Source organism: Bolinopsis microptera, chromosome 6 (assembly GCF_026151205.1).
Source record: "Bolinopsis microptera isolate Bmic1 chromosome 6, MBARI_Bmic_1.0, whole genome shotgun sequence".
Lineage (NCBI taxonomy): Eukaryota > Metazoa > Ctenophora > Tentaculata > Lobata > Bolinopsidae > Bolinopsis > Bolinopsis microptera.
Genome location: NC_087077.1, coordinates 2,158,507 through 2,175,142, shown reverse-complemented (window position 1 = coordinate 2,175,142; position 16,636 = coordinate 2,158,507). Strand labels below are relative to the sequence as shown.

Genomic DNA, 16,636 nt, shown 5'->3' with positions numbered 1-16,636 from the left:
CTGCACTCTACGCTATTGCAGTTCGCACAATATTATCAAAAAGAAAAATGTTCCTATCCGGAACATTTAATGATTAATTATTTTTAGGACGTTAACATGTAGTTCTGAATTTAACAATCAGGAAACATTGATTCCTCGGTATTTAGCAATCAATGGGTTATTAGACATGAAATGTGCATATGAATCATGCTCACATGTATTTATTTTTGACATCAAGGTTTCGCTGAGATCCCAGAAGTGACCCTTTGACGATGCTCCACTCGCTATCAGTTCATTTTTATAACATTGAAGTCGAGCTTTGAATGCGTCTACTGAACTGGCTTCTTTAACCGAACTTGGTACTTTGTTCCAGTAATTGGCAACACGGTTACTGAGGACCTGATTTCCTCTTTTATCTTTTAGGATCTTGGTACCGCTACGTGATATCCTGAAAAGATCTTGTCCATAGTCCACTTTACCCGTCGTTATTTTAAAGGTTTCAATAAGATCACCCCTCATACGGCGCTCCAGTAGTGTTGTTAACTGGAGGATTCTCAGTCTCTCATCGTATGGTAGGATACCAATCCCGTCGATTATTCGTGTAAATTCTCTCTGAACGTCTTCTATCTTCTTAATAGTCCTCCAGTTTCCGTGCTCTGCTGGTAGATTCCACACTTGCACAGCGTATTCGATGTGAGGTCGAAGTTTTTGCGGAAGGTCAAATGATGTGGGTAGTTTGTTTCGGGATTTTGACTTCCAGTACCCCAATTTGGTTTCATACCATCATCAATTAACTGACCAATTGGTTTGTGGGCAAAATTTTTATCAAATCTGTGAAATGTGTGTTCAGATATTTTCACATCTGAAAATGAGACAGAGTTTTGAAAATACAACTTATCGTTTTCTTAAGATTTCTGCTGTGAGCTTCCTCCGACCCGAATCAAAATTCCAGCACCTCAATCGTGTCATTTGGCATCTATAGTTGACTGACTAATTGGTTGCGGTACAGAAATTCGGCCTAAACTGTAAAATTTCGGCCCTGGAAGTTTCAGCTTTAAAAACTGAAAATGGGACAGAGTATGGGACAGTATATGATTTTCCAATTTTTTCCGAGATTTTGACTTCCAGTACCCCAATTTGGTTTCATACCATCATCAATTAACTGACTAATTGGTTTGTGGGCAAAAATTTCATCCAATCTGTCAAATGTGTGTTCAGATATTTTCACATCTGAAAATGGGACAGAGTTTTGAAAATACAACTTATTGTTTTCTTAAGATTTCTGCAGTGAGCTTCCTCCGACCCGAATTAAAATTCCAGCACCTCAATCGTGTCATTTGGCATCAATAGTTGACTGACTAATTGGTTGCGGTACAGAAATTCGGCCTAAACTGTAAAATTTCGGCCCTGGAAGTTTCAGCTTTAAAAACTGAAAATGGGACAGAGTATGGGACAGTATTATTTTCCAATTTTTTCCGAGATTTTGACTTCCAGTACCCCAATTTGGTTTCATACCATCATCAATTAACTGACCAATTGGTTTGTGGGCAAAATTTTTATCAAATCTGTCAAATGTGTGTTCAGAAATTTTCACATCTAAAAATGGGACAGAGTTTTGAAAATACAACTTATCGTTTTCTTAAGATTTTTGCTGTGAGCTTCCTCCGACCCGAATCAAAATTCCAGCACCTCAATCGTGTCTTTTGGCATCTATAGTTGACTGACTAATTGGTTGCGGTACAGAAATTCGGCCTAAACTGTAAAATTTCGGCCCTGGAAGTTTCAGCTTTAAAAACTGAAAATGGGACAGAGTATGGGACAGTATGATTTTCCAATTTTTCCGAGATTTTGACTTCCAGTACCCCAATTTGGTTTCATACCATCATCAATTAACTGACTAATTGGTTTGTGGGCAAAAATTTCATCCAATCTGTCAAATGTGTGTTCAGATATTTTCACATCTGAAAATGGGACAGAGTTTTGAAAATACAACTTTTCGTTTTCTTAAGATTTCTGCAGTGAGCTTCCTCCGACCCGAATTAAAATTCCAGCACCTCAATCGTGTCATTTGGCATCAATAGTTGACTGACTAATTGGTTGCGGTACAGAAATTCGGCCTAAACTGTAAAATTTCGGCCCTGGAAGTTTCAGCTTTAAAAACTGAAAATGGGACAGAGTATGGGACAGTATTATTTTCCAATTTTTTCCGAGATTTTGACTTCCAGTACCCCAATTTGGTTTCATACCATCATCAATTAACTGACCAATTGGTTTGTGGTCAAAATTTTTATCAAATCTGTCAAATGTGTGTTCAGAAATTTTCACATCTAAAAATGGGACAGAGTTTTGAAAATACAACTTATCGTTTTCTTAAGATTTTTGCTGTGAGCTTCCTCCGACCCGAATCAAAATTCCAGCACCTCAATCGTGTCTTTTGGCATCTATAGTTGACTGACTAATTGGTTGCGGTACAGAAATTCGGCCTAAACTGTAAAATTTCGGCCCTGGAAGTTTCAGCTTTAAAAACTGAAAATGGGACAGAGTATGGGACAGTATGATTTTCCAATTTTTCCGAGATTTTGACTTCCAGTACCCCAATTTGGTTTCATACCATCATCAATTAACTGACTAATTGGTTTGTGGGCAAAAATTTCATCCAATCTGTCAAATGTGTGTTCAGATATTTTCACATCTGAAAATGGGACAGAGTTTTGAAAATACAACTTATTGTTTTCTTAAGATTTCTGCAGTGAGCTTCCTCCGACCCGAATTAAAATTCCAGCACCGCAATCGTGTCATTTGGCATCAATAGTTGACTGACTAATTGGTTGCGGTACAGAAATTCGGCCTAAACTGTAAAATTTCGGCCATGGAAGTTTCAGCTTTAAAAACTGAAAATGGGACAGAGTATGGGACAGTATATGATTTTCCAATTTTTTCCGAGATTTTGACTTCCAGTACCCCAATTTGGTTTCATACCATCATCAATTAACTGACTAATTGGTTTGTGGGCAAAAATTTCATCCAATCTGTCAAATGTGTGTTCAGATATTTTCACATCTGAAAATGGGACAGAGTTTTGAAAATACAACTTATCGATTTCTTAAGATTTCTGCTGTGAGCTTCCTCCGACCCGATCAAAATTCCAGCACCTCAATCGCTCAATCGCGTCATTTGGCATCTATAGTTGACTGACTAATTGTTTGCAGTACAGAAATTCGGCCTAAACTGTAAAATTTCGGCCCTGGAAGTTTCAGCTTTAAAAACTGAAAATGGGACAGAGTATGGGACAGTATGATTTTCCAATTTTTTCCGAGATTTTGACTTCCAGTACCCCAATTTGGTTTCATACCATCATCAATTAACTGACCAATTGGTTTGTGGGCAAAATTTTTATCAAATCTGTCAAATCACAAATGTGTGTTCAGAAATTTTCACATCTAAAAATGGGACAGAGTTTTGAAAATACAACTTATTGTTTTCTTAAGATTTCTGCAGTGAGCTTCCTCCGACCCGAATTAAAATTCCAGCACCGCAATCGTGTCATTTGGCATCAATAGTTGACTGACTAATTGGTTGCGGTACAGAAATTCAGCCTAAACTGTAAAATTTCGGCCCTGGAAGTTTCAGCTTTAAAAACTGAAAATGGGACAGAGTATGGGACAGTATGATTTTCCAATTTTTTCCGAGATTTTGACTTCCAGTACCCCAATTTGGTTTCATACCATCATCAATTAACTGACTAATTGGTTTGTGGGCAAAAATTTCATCCAATCTGTCAAATGTGTGTTCAGATATTTTCACATCTGAAAATGGGACAGAGTTTTGAAAATACAACTTATCGATTTCTTAAGATTTCTGCTGTGAGCTTCCTCCGACCCGAATCAAAATTCCAGCACCTCAATCGTGTCTTTTGGCATCTATAGTTGACTGACTAATTGGTTGCGGTACAGAAATTCGGCCTAAACTGTAAAATTTCGGCCCTGGAAGTTTCAGCTTTAAAAACTGAAAATGGGACAGTATGATTTTCCAATTTTTTCCGAGATTTTGACTTCCAGTACCCCAATTTGGTTTCATACCATCATCAATTAACTGACTTATTGGTTTGTGGGCAAAAATTTCATCCAATCTGTCAAATGTGTGTTCAGATATTTTCACATCTGAAAATGGGACAGAGTTTTGAAAATACAACTTATTGTTTTCTTAAGATTTCTGCTGTGAGCTTCCTCCGACCCGAATCAAAATTCCAGCACCTCAATCGTGTCATTTGGCATCAATAGTTGACTGACTAATTGGTTGCGGTTCAGAAATTTGGCCTAAACTGCAAAAATGTCGGCCCTGGAAATTTCAACTTCAAAAACTGAAAATGGGACAGAGTATGGGACAGTATGATTTTCCAATTTTTTCCGAGATTTTGACTTCCAGTACCCCAATTTGGTTTCATACCATCATCAATTAACTGACTAATTGGTTTGTGGGCAAAAATTTCATCCAATCTGTCAAATGTGTGTTCAGATATTTTCACATCTGAAAATGGGACAGAGTTTTGAAAATACAACTTATCGATTTCTTAAGATTTCTGCTGTGAGCTTCCTCCGACCCGAATCAAAATTCCAGCACCTCAATCGTGTCTTTTGGCATCTATAGTTGACTGACTAATTGGTTGCGGTACAGAAATTCGGCCTAAACTGTAAAATTTCGGCCCTGGAAGTTTCAGCTTTAAAAACTGAAAATGGGACAGTATGATTTTCCAATTTTTTCCGAGATTTTGACTTCCAGTACCCCAATTTGGTTTCATACCATCATCAATTAACTGACTAATTAGTTTGTGGGCAAAAATTTCATCCAATCTGTCAAATGTGTGTTCAGATATTTTCACATCTGAAAATGGGACAGAGTTTTGAAAATACAACTTATTGTTTTCTTAAGATTTCTGCAGTGAGCTTCCTCCGACCCGAATTAAAATTCCAGCACCGCAATCGTGTCATTTGGCATCAATAGTTGACTGACTAATTGGTTGCGGTACAGAAATTCAGCCTAAACTGTAAAATTTCGGCCCTGGAAGTTTCAGCTTTAAAAACTGAAAATGGGACAGAGTATGGGACAGTATGATTTTCCAATTTTTTCCGAGATTTTGACTTTCAGTACCCCAATTTGGTTTCATACCATCATCAATTAACTGACTAATTGGTTTGTGGGCAAAAATTTCATCCAATCTGTCAAATGTGTGTTCAGATATTTTCACATCTGAAAATGGGACAGAGTTTTGAAAATACAACTTATCGATTTCTTAAGATTTCTGCTGTGAGCTTCCTCCGACCCGAATCAAAATTCCAGCACCTCAATCGTGTCTTTTGGCATCTATAGTTGACTGACTAATTGGTTGCGGTACAGAAATTCGGCCTAAACTGTAAAATTTCGGCCCTGGAAGTTTCAGCTTTAAAAACTGAAAATGGGACAGTATGATTTTCCAATTTTTTCCGAGATTTTGACTTCCAGTACCCCAATTTGGTTTCATACCATCATCAATTAACTGACTAATTGGTTTGTGGGCAAAAATTTTATCCAATCTGTCAAATGTGTGTTCAGATATTTTCACATCTGAAAATGGGACAGAGTTTTGAAAATACAACTTATCGATTTCTTAAGATTTCTGCTGTGAGCTTCCTCCGATCCGAATCAAAATTCCAGCACCTCAATTGTGTCATTTGGCATCAATAGTTGACTGACTAATTGGTTGCGGTTCAGAAATTTGGCCTAAACTGCAAAAATTTCGGCCCTGGAAATTTCAACTTCAAAAACTGAAAATGGGACAGAGTATGGGACAGTATGATTTTCCAATTTTTTCCGAGATTTTGACTTCCAGTACCCCAATTTGGTTTCATACCATCATCAATTAACTGACTAATTGGTTTGTGGGCAAAAATTTCATCCAATCTGTCAAATGTGTGTTCAGATATTTTCACATCTGAAAATGGGACAGAGTTTTGAAAATACAACTTATCGATTTCTTAAGATTTCTGCTGTGAGCTTCCTCCGACCCGATCAAAATTCCAGCACCTCAATCGCTCAATCGCGTCATTTAGCATCTATAGTTGACTGACTAATTGTTTGCAGTACAGAAATTCGGCCTAAACTGTAAAATTTCGGCCCTGGAAGTTTCAGCTTTATAAACTGAAAATGGGACAGAGTATGGGACAGTATGATTTTCCAATTTTTTCCGAGATTTTGACTTCCAGTACCCCAATTTGGTTTCATACCATCATCAATTAACTGACCAATTGGTTTGTGGGCAAAATTTTTATCAAATCTGTCAAATCACAAATGTGTGTTCAGAAATTTTCACATCTAAAAATGGGACAGAGTTTTGAAAATATAACTTATCGTTTTCTTAAAATTTCTGCTGTGAGCTTCCTGCGACCCGAATCAAAATTCCAGCACCTCAATCGTGTCATTTTGCATCAATAGTTGACTGACTAATTGGTTGCGGTACAGAAATTCAGCCTAAACTGTAAAATTTCGGCCCTGGAAGTTTCAGCTTTAAAAACTGAAAATGGGACAGAGTATGGGACAGTATGATTTTCCAATTTTTTCCGAGATTTTGACTTCCAGTACCCCAATTTGGTTTCATACCATCATCAATTAACTGACCAATTGGTTTGTGGGCAAAAATTTGATCCAATCTGTCAAATGTGTGTTCAGATATTTTCACATCTGAAAATGGGACAGAGTTTTGAAAATACAACTTATCGTTTTCTTAAGATTTCTGCTGTGAGCTTCCTCCGACCCGAATCAAAATTTCAGCACCTCAATCGTGTCATTTGGCATCAATAGTTGACTGACTAATTGGTTGCGGTTCAGAAATTTGGCCTAAACTGTAAAATTTCGGCCCTGGAAGTTTCAACTTCAAAAGTTGAAATTTTTTCCGAGATTTTGACTTCCACTACCACAATTTGGTTTCATACCATCATCAATTAACTGACCAATTGGTTTATGGGCAAAATTTTTATCAAATCTGTCAAATGTGTGTTCAGATATTTTCACATCTGAAAATGGGACAGAGTTTTGAAAATACAACTTATCGTTTTCTTAAGATTTCTGCTGTGAGCTTCCTCCGACCCGAATCAAAATTCCAGCACCTCAATCGTGTCATTTGGCATCTATAGTTGACTGACTAATTGGTTGCGGTACAGAAATTCGGCCTAAACTGTAAAATTTCGGCCCTGGAAGTTTCAGCTTTAAAAACTGAAAATGGGACAGAGTATGGGACAGTATGATTTTCCAATTTTTTCCGAGATTTTGTTTTCCAGTACCCCAATTTGGTTTCATACCATCATCAATTAACTGACTTATTGGTTTGTGGGCAAAAATTTCATCCAATCTGTCAAATCTGTGTTCAGATATTTTCACATCTGAAAATGGGACAGAGTTTTGAAAATACAAGTTATTGTTTTCTTAAGATTTCTGCAGTGAGCTTCCTCCGACCCGAATTAAAATTCCAGCACCGCAATCGTGTCATTTGGCATCAATAGTTGACTGACTAATTGGTTGCGGTACAGAAATTCAGCCTAAACAGTAAAATTTCGGCCCTGGAAGTTTCAGCTTTAAAAACTGAAAATGGGACAGAGTATGGGACAGTATGATTTTCCAATTTTTTCCGAGATTTTGACTTCCAGTACCCCAATTTGGTTTCATACCATCATCAATTAACTGACTAATTGGTTTGTGGGCAAAAATTTCATCCAATCTGTCAAATGTGTGTTCAGATATTTTCACATCTGAAAATGGGACAGAGTTTTGAAAATACAACTTATCGATTTCTTAAGATTTCTGCTGTGAGCTTCCTCCGACCCGAATCAAAATTCCAGCACCTCAATCGTGTCATTTGGCATCAATAGTTGACTGACTAATTGGTTGCGGTTCAGAAATTTGGCCTAAACTGTAAAATTTCGGCCCTCGAAGTTTCAACTTCAAAAACTGAAAATGGGACAGAGTATGGGACAGTATGATTTTCCAATTTTTTCCGAGATTTTGACTTCCAGTACCCCAATTTGGTTTCATACCATCATCAATTAACTGACTAATTGGTTTGTGGGCAAAAATTTCATCCAATCTGTCAAATGTGTGTTCAGATATTTTCACATCTGAAAATGGGACAGAGTTTTGAAAATACAACTTATCGATTTCTTAAGATTTCTGCTGTGAGCTTCCTCCGACACGATCAAAATTCCAGCACCTCAATCGCTCAATCGCGTCATTTGGCATCTATAGTTGACTGACTAATTGTTTGCGGTACAGAAATTCGGCCTAAACTGTAAAATTTCGGCCCTGGAAGTTTCAGCTTTAAAAACTGAAAATGGGACAGAGTATGGGACAGTATGATTTTCCAATTTTTTCCGAGATTTTGACTTCCAGTACCCCAATTTGGTTTCATACCATCATCAATTAACTGACCAATTGGTTTGTGGGCAAAATTTTTATCAAATCTGTCAAATCACAGATGTGTGTTCAGAAATTTTCACATCTAAAAATGGGACAGTAGTTTTGAAAATATAACTTATCGTTTTCTTAAAATTTCTGCTGTGAGCTTCCTCCGACCCGAATCAAACTTCCAGCACCTCAATCGTGTCATTTGGCATCAATAGTTGACTGACTAATTGGTTGCGGTACAGAAATTCGGCCTAAACTGTAAAATTTCGGCCCTGGAAGTTTTAGCTTTAAAAACTGAAAATGGGACAGAGTATGGGACAGTATGATTTTCCAATTTTTTCCGAGATTTTGTTTTCCAGTACCCCAATTTGGTTTCATACCATCATCAATTAACTGACTAATTGGTTTGTGGGCAAAAATTTCATCCAATCTGTCAAATGAGTGTTCAGATATTTTCACATCTGAAAATGGGACAGAGTTTTGAAAATACAACTTATCGTTTTCTTAAGATTTCTGCTGTGAGCTTCCTCCGACCCGAATCAAAATTCCAGCACCTCAATCGTGTCATTTGGCATCAATAGTTGACTGACTAATTGGTTGCGGTTCAGAAATTTGGCCTAAACTGTAAAATTTCGGCCCTGGAAGTTTCAACTTCAAAAACTGAAAATGGGACAGAGTATGGGACAGTATGATTTTCCAATTTTTTCCGAGATTTTGACTTCCAGTACCCCAATTTGGTTTCATACCATCATCAATTAACTGACTAATTGGTTTGTGGGCAAAAATTTCATCCAATCTGTCAAATGTGTGTTCAGATATTTTCACATCTGAAAATGGGACAGAGTTTTGAAAATACAACTTATCGATTTCTTAAGATTTCTGCTGTGAGCTTCCTCCGACACGATCAAAATTCCAGCACCTCAATCGCTCAATCGCGTCATTTGGCATCTATAGTTGACTGACTAATTGTTTGCGGTACAGAATTTCGGCCTAAACTGTAAAATTTCGGCCCTGGAAGTTTCAGCTTTAAAAACTGAAAATGGGACAGAGTATGGGACAGTATGATTTTCCAATTTTTTCCGAGATTTTGACTTCCAGTACCCCAATTTGGTGTCATACCATCATCAATTAACTGACCAATTGGTTTGTGGGCAAAATTTTTATCAAATCTGTCAAATCACAGATGTGTGTTCAGAAATTTTCACATCTAAAAATGGGACAGTAGTTTTGAAAATATAACTTATCGTTTTCTTAAAATTTCTGCTGTGAGCTTCCTCCGACCCGAATCAAACTTCCAGCACCTCAATCGTGTCATTTGGCATCAATAGTTGACTGACTAATTGGTTGCGGTACAGAAATTCGGCCTAAACTGTAAAATTTCGGCCCTGAAAGTTTCAGCTTTAAAAACTGAAAATGGGACAGAGTATGGGACAGTATGATTTTCCAATTTTTTCCGAGATTTTGACTTCCAGTACCCCAATTTGGTTTCATACCATCATCAATTAACTGACTAATTGGTTTGTGGGCAAAAATTTCATCCAATCTGTCAAATGTGTGTTCAGATATTTTCACATCTGAAAATGGGACAGAGTTTTGAAAATACAGCTTTTCGTTTTCTTAAGATTTCTGCTGTGAGCTTCCTCTGACCCGAATCAAAATTCCAGCACCTCAATCGTGTCATTTGGCATCAATAGTTGACTGACTAATTGGTTGCGGTTCAGAAATTTGGCCTAAACTGTAAAATTTCGGCCCTGGAAGTTTCAGCTTTAAAAACTGAAAATGGGACAGAGTATGGGACAGTATGATTTTACAAATTTTTCCGAGTTTTTGACTTTCAGTACCCCAATTTCGTTTCATACCATCATCAATTAACTGACTAATTGGTTTGTGGGCAAAAATTTCATCCAATTTGTCAAATATGTGTTCAGAAATTTTCACATCTGAAAATTGGACAGAGTTTTAAAAATACAACTTTCGTTTTCTTAAGATTTCTGCTGTGAGCTTCCTCCGACCCGAATCAAAATTCGAGCACCTCAATCGTGTCATTTGGAATCAATAGTTGACTGACTTATTGGTTGCGGTTCAGAAATTCTGCCTAAACTGTAAAATTTCGATTCTTGAAGTTTCAGCTTTAAAAACTGAAAATGGGACAGAGTATGGGACAGTATGATTTTCCAATTTTTTCCGAGATTTTGACTTCCAGTACCCCAATTTGGTTTCATACCATCATCAATTAACTGACTAACTGGTTTGCGGGCAAAAATTTTATCCAATCTAGCTGTCAAATGTGTGTTCAGATATTTTCACATCTGAAAATGGGACAGAGTTTTGAAAATACAGCTTTTCGTTTTTTAAAGATTTCTGCTGTGAGCTTCCTCCGACCCGAATCAAAATTCCAGCACCTCAATCGTGTCATTTGGCATCAATAGTTGACTGACTAATTGGTTGCGGTACAGAAATTCGGCCTAAACTGTAAAATTTCGGCCCTGGAAGTTTTAGCTTTAAAAACTGAAAATGGGACAGAGTATGGGACAGTATGATTTTCCAATTTTTTCCGAGATTTTGTCTTCCAGTACCCCAATTTGGTTTTATACCATCATCAATTAACTGACTAATTGGTTTGTGGGCAAAAATTTCATCCAATCTGTCAAATGAGTGTTCAGATATTTTCACATCTGAAAATGGGACAGAGTTTTGAAAATACAACTTATCGTTTTCTTAAGATTTCTGCTGTGAGCTTCCTCCGACCCGAATCAAAATTCCAGCACCTCAATCGTGTCATTTGGCATCAATAGTTGACTGACTAATTGGTTGCGGTTCAGAAATTTGGCCTAAACTGTAAAATTTCGGCCCTGGAAGTTTCAACTTCAAAAACTGAAAATGGGACAGAGTATGGGACAGTATGATTTTCCAATTTTTTCCGAGATTTTGACTTCCAGTACCCCAATTTGGTTTCATACCATCATCAATTAACTGACTAATTGGTTTGTGGGCAAAAATTTCATCCAATCTGTCAAATGTGTGTTCAGATATTTTCACATCTGAAAATGGGACAGAGTTTTGAAAATACAACTTATCGATTTCTTAAGATTTCTGCTGTGAGCTTCCTCCGACACGATCAAAATTCCAGCACCTCAATCGTGTCATTTGGCATCTATAGTTGACTGACTAATTGTTTGCGTTACAGAATTTCGGCCTAAACTGTAAAATTTCGGCCCTGGAAGTTTCAGCTTTAAAAACTGAAAATGGGACAGAGTATGGGACAGTATGATTTTCCAATTTTTTCCGAGATTTTGACTTCCAGTACCCCAATTTGGTTTCATACCATCATCAATTAACTGACCAATTGGTTTGTGGGCAAAATTTTTATCAAATCTGTCAAATCACAGATGTGTGTTCAGAAATTTTCACATCTAAAAATGGGACAGTAGTTTTGAAAATATAACTTATCGTTTTCTTAAAATTTCTGCTGTGAGCTTCCTCCGACCCGAATCAAACTTCCAGCACCTCAATCGTGTCATTTGGCATCAATAGTTGACTGACTAATTGGTTGCGGTACAGAAATTCGGCCTAAACTGTAAAATTTCGGCCCTGAAAGTTTCAGCTTTAAAAACTGAAAATGGGACAGAGTATGGGACAGTATGATTTTCCAATTTTTTCCGAGATTTTGACTTCCAGTACCCCAATTTGGTTTCATACCATCATCAATTAACTGACTAAATGGTTTGTGGGCAAAAATTTCATCCAATCTGTCAAATGTGTGTTCAGATATTTTCACATCTGAAAATGGGACAGAGTTTTGAAAATACAGCTTTTCGTTTTTTAAAGATTTCTGCTGTGAGCTTCCTCCGACCCGAATCAAAATTCCAGCACCTCAATCGTGTCATTTGGCATCAATAGTTGACTGACTAATTGGTTGCGGTTCAGAAATTTGGCCTAAACTGTAAAATTTCGGCCCTGGAAGTTTCAGCTTTAAAAACTGAAAATGGGACAGAGTATGGGACAGTATGATTTTACAAATTTTTCCGAGTTTTTGACTTTCAGTACCCCAATTTCGTTTCATACCATCATCAATTAACTGACTAATTGGTTTGTGGGCAAAAATTTCATCCAATTTGTCAAATATGTGTTCAGAAATTTTCACATCTGAAAATTGGACAGAGTTTTAAAAATACAACTTTCGTTTTCTTAAGATTTCTGCTGTGAGCTTCCTCCGACCCGAATCAAAATTCGAGCACCTCAATCGTGTCATTTGGAATCAATAGTTGACTGACTTATTGGTTGCGGTTCAGAAATTCTGCCTAAACTGTAAAATTTCGATTCTTGAAGTTTCAGCTTTAAAAACTGAAAATGGGACAGAGTATGGGACAGTATGATTTTCCAATTTTTTCCGAGATTTTGACTTCCAGTACCCCAATTTGGTTTCATACCATCATCAATTAACTGACTAAATGGTTTGTGGGCAAAAATTTCATCCAATCTGTCAAATGTGTGTTCAGATATTTTCACATCTGAAAATGGGACAGAGTTTTGAAAATACAGCTTTTCGTTTTTTAAAGATTTCTGCTGTGAGCTTCCTCCGACCCGAATCAAAATTCCAGCACCTCAATCGTGTCATTTGGCATCAATAGTTGACTGACTAATTGGTTGCGGGTCAGAAATTCGGCCAAAACTGTAAAATTTCGGCCCTGGAAGTTTCAGCTTCAAAAACTAAAAATGGGACAGAGTATGGAACAGTATGATTTTTCAATTTTTGATCAATCGATTGTAAATGTGCTCTGATCTGCATTGTGAATCGAGTGCTCGACTGTGGGTTTGAGAGACACTTTAAATTATAGAAGTTTAGAAAATTTATTGTTATTGTACGTACTACGTGTATTGTGTAACCTACTCTGATTTAAACTAGTATAGGTTTCTAATTAAAGTTGGGACTAACTGGGCGGCGCTCAGGCCTCAGCCTGTCATTCCGCCGAATCTTTATTATGAACATAATAGCCTGGGGTCCCCAGGTAAAGTTGGGACATATTACTCAGTACCTTATACTATCAAATTTCAATAACTATCATGGCCAATGATTTATGATTGGATAGAAAACCTGTACAGAATACACAAATTTTTACCGAAACGCCTTTTACTAAATGTATCTATTTGTAGCATACAGAGAAATTATCATTCTCCAAATTATTATCTAAGTTGGATCAGCCAACTCGTGCATTAGTAAATCTCTGCTGCCATCTGATGGCTAATAATAGAACATGCACTCGAGTTTTGCCCGAAAAAAAAATAATTATTTGATGGAATTCTTTTAAAGTTTCGAAATTGTAGCAGATAATATCCGGATTCTAAAATGAAAGTGGAACAATGAACATGTTTATGGACAGTAAAATAAATAAATGGGCCTCGTACAGATATTATCAACATCCAAACAAGTATAACGAAGCTAACTCTCCGTCAGATTTTCCAAAATCAACTATTACTTTATATAGTTATATTATGACGCAGTGAAACTATAATAGAGAGATCAGACTGGTTTCAGCTAAATATCATCCAGAATTATTGAGATCTATCACATGATTTTCATATCAAATATTCGGTTCTAAACTAACGCGGCAATTATTATCCCTAGGAAGGTTTCTTATCGTATATGGCTGACTTGGAACTATCGAGTTTAACACGGATTCCTAAAATCGAGCTGCATGCCCACCTTAACGGTTGTGTACGGTTATCTCACCTGCAAGACTTAGTTGAGGACAGCAGCACCCTTCCCTCCCGTCCTGGTGCTAATGCCACGCCCCGCCAATACTTCCAGTTCATGTCAGCTGTTGGTCACGTGACAGGTAGTTCTCCACACAATCTCCGGGTGGTTCTGCGGAGGGTTCTGGAGGATTTCGAGGCAGACGGTGTTGTGTACCTTGAGCTGAGGTCCTCTCCCAAACACACCGGCTCCATGAGTAAGGTGGAGTATGTGGAAACTATTCTGGAAACTATGTGTGAGTACCAGGGTGAGATGGTTGTTAGATATTTGGTCAGTGTGGACCAGTCCAAATCTTTAGCGGAAATGAACGAGAATGCTGATCTTGCCATACATTACGCAGCTACTTCACCCTTGGTTGTAGGGTTGGATCTATGTGGTGACTTTTACAGTGCTAGCAAGGAACACTCTATGGCAGTGCTGCAACGCTGCAAGAATGCAGGACTAAAGATAGCGTGCCACATCGCTGAAGATCCAACTACTCTAGACCATACTGCTGATATGTTACGAATTATTGGTCCTGACAGACTGGGACACGCTACCCTTATATTGCCTGACAGCGAGGATGGGAAGTTTGTGAAGGAGAATAATTTGTTAATTGAGTGTTGCATGACATCCAATATCCTGTGTCGTTCCGTCCTCAAGTATGAAGATCACCATTTTAAGAAGTGGTATGATTTGGGGCATCCTGTTATATTGTGTACGGATGATTCGGGTACTTTTGATACTTCTTTGTCTAAAGAATATCAGATTGCTGTTAAGTCCTTTGGAATGTCACGAGATGATTTGAAGAAGATGAATTTTGATTGTATTAGGTGGATTTTCGACGATGATGTCAAAGATCGATTGTACGAAATCTTTAAGAATTGAACGTCGTGTTTTTAAAGTGTACAATGGTAGCAATTACTAGCATAGCATTGCTAATAATTTATACTTTTAACGATAATTTGACTCCGAATTTTGTATAATGTTCTTGATTCTAGAATTTACAGTTTAAATAATAATTTTGATCAATGCTGCGTGTTATGTTGTGTCTAGTAATGGTTTTATTTATAATAGATTTTTATCGATTGATTATTTTATATTATATATTTTATATTATAAACTGCTGTTCATTACACGTTACCTCTTAGACAGATTTAAAAATTACAACTTCTTCTAATAAAATATCTTTGCTACGACCAATTCTATCTCGATTTACTTTATTTGGTATTTATGGGCTAGTATATTGTACATCAATTGTTGTTGGCAGGATTAAACTTGTTTTCATTTATAGGATTATGTCACAAAATCAACCGCTGAAATATAAATCAAGAGGCTTGCATATAATGAACATATTGACACGGGTGCAGAGTTGAGTCTATATTGAGTATATTGGCATATAAAAGAGTATATTGGCATATAAAAGAGGTAAGTTTTTGTGTAACAGGGTGTAACAGGGTGCTTGCAGTTGCTCGATTAGAAGGAATTAGTTAATAACTCGATAATTTACCTAAAGTAAGTATATGCATTTCAAAGATGCACAACATTTAAAAAGGGCAACACCCCTAAAATTACACTTTTTGTGCTAATTTATATCTTTAAATTATTACTTTATTATGCCACTATATAGCACTTCTCTCTTCTCAGCTCGACAAATACCGGATAACTGTCCTGGGCGTAGGCAAGGAGGCAGCTATTGAATATCTGAAAACTAGAGATCCTATTCCAGCTGATGAGCCATCAAACCTTCAAATATTTTTGCAAGATCCACCAATACAATTTCAATCAAGCTCATTGAACTGTAACTGTAGTCAGAGCTTTAAAATATGTAGCGAATGAGGTGGTCCGCAGATTGCGTGATGGCCGTGAATATGCCCATTTCTAAACCTCTCAATATAGGTTCAATAGGAGGTGCGTAGATATTTTGGAAGGAGCTAGTTCCAAAAAAGAAGGAGTGCATTAATTACATGTTGAAGAATTTTACATAAATTTTGTTTGCGGTTTCATTTGAATAAATATTTTAATCGACATTACTGTTTCTCTTTTAAGCGTCGTGTTATGTATATCCTTAAGCTAATCTAGCATAAATAAAGGTAAATAAACCCAAAGTTTTATAATAAATGTGAAACCTTATCCAGTTTTCGCCAAAATTTGGTGGCAAGCGCAATCGTCTAACCTATTTTCTATGGTGTGAAGTGCGCGCGATAAACCGAAATGTAAACAAATAATCAATAATATTATATTCATTTTGACATGAATATAATTAACCAGTCGGGTCATTTTTATGTTTTAGGACGTCACCGCAAAGCAGAGCAACGATCTATAAGGGTTGACTTCGTCAATCAAGGTCATTCATGCACATTGACCTGCAGCTGCATTTCATATAGTAGAGGGCTAATATATAACGGCTAACCATTTTATGTCACACGTTGTAGACCTATGATATAGGTGCTGTTAAATATGGCTGCGATTACCAGGACGAACTGAAAATTA

The 16,636-nt window shown here is 37.0% G+C and overlaps 2 protein-coding genes and 1 long non-coding RNA gene across 3 annotated transcripts in view; all 3 read left to right on the top strand.

Moving 5' to 3' along the window:
• The window catches only part of LOC134817617 (proliferating cell nuclear antigen-like), a 93,722-nt gene that overhangs the window by 34,722 nt on the left and 42,364 nt on the right, over positions 1-16,636 (top strand). The window lies entirely within an intron of this gene.
• LOC134816963 (adenosine deaminase-like protein) lies at positions 14,040-15,175 on the top strand. The gene has a single exon (XM_063826024.1). The coding sequence runs from the start codon at positions 14,054-14,056 to the stop codon at positions 15,029-15,031; it is 978 nt and encodes a 325-aa protein (XP_063682094.1). The 5' UTR covers positions 14,040-14,053; the 3' UTR covers positions 15,032-15,175.
• Positions 15,258-16,171, top strand: LOC134816964 (uncharacterized). The gene is made up of 2 exons (XR_010160452.1): positions 15,258-15,571; positions 15,791-16,171. It is a non-coding gene; the product is annotated as an uncharacterized LOC134816964 (long non-coding RNA).

Excerpts from the sequence above, each read along its gene's own strand:
- LOC134816963 (XM_063826024.1), top strand. The coding sequence starts at position 14,054 with ATGGCTGACTTGGAACTATCGAGTTTAACACGGATTCCTAAAATCGAG.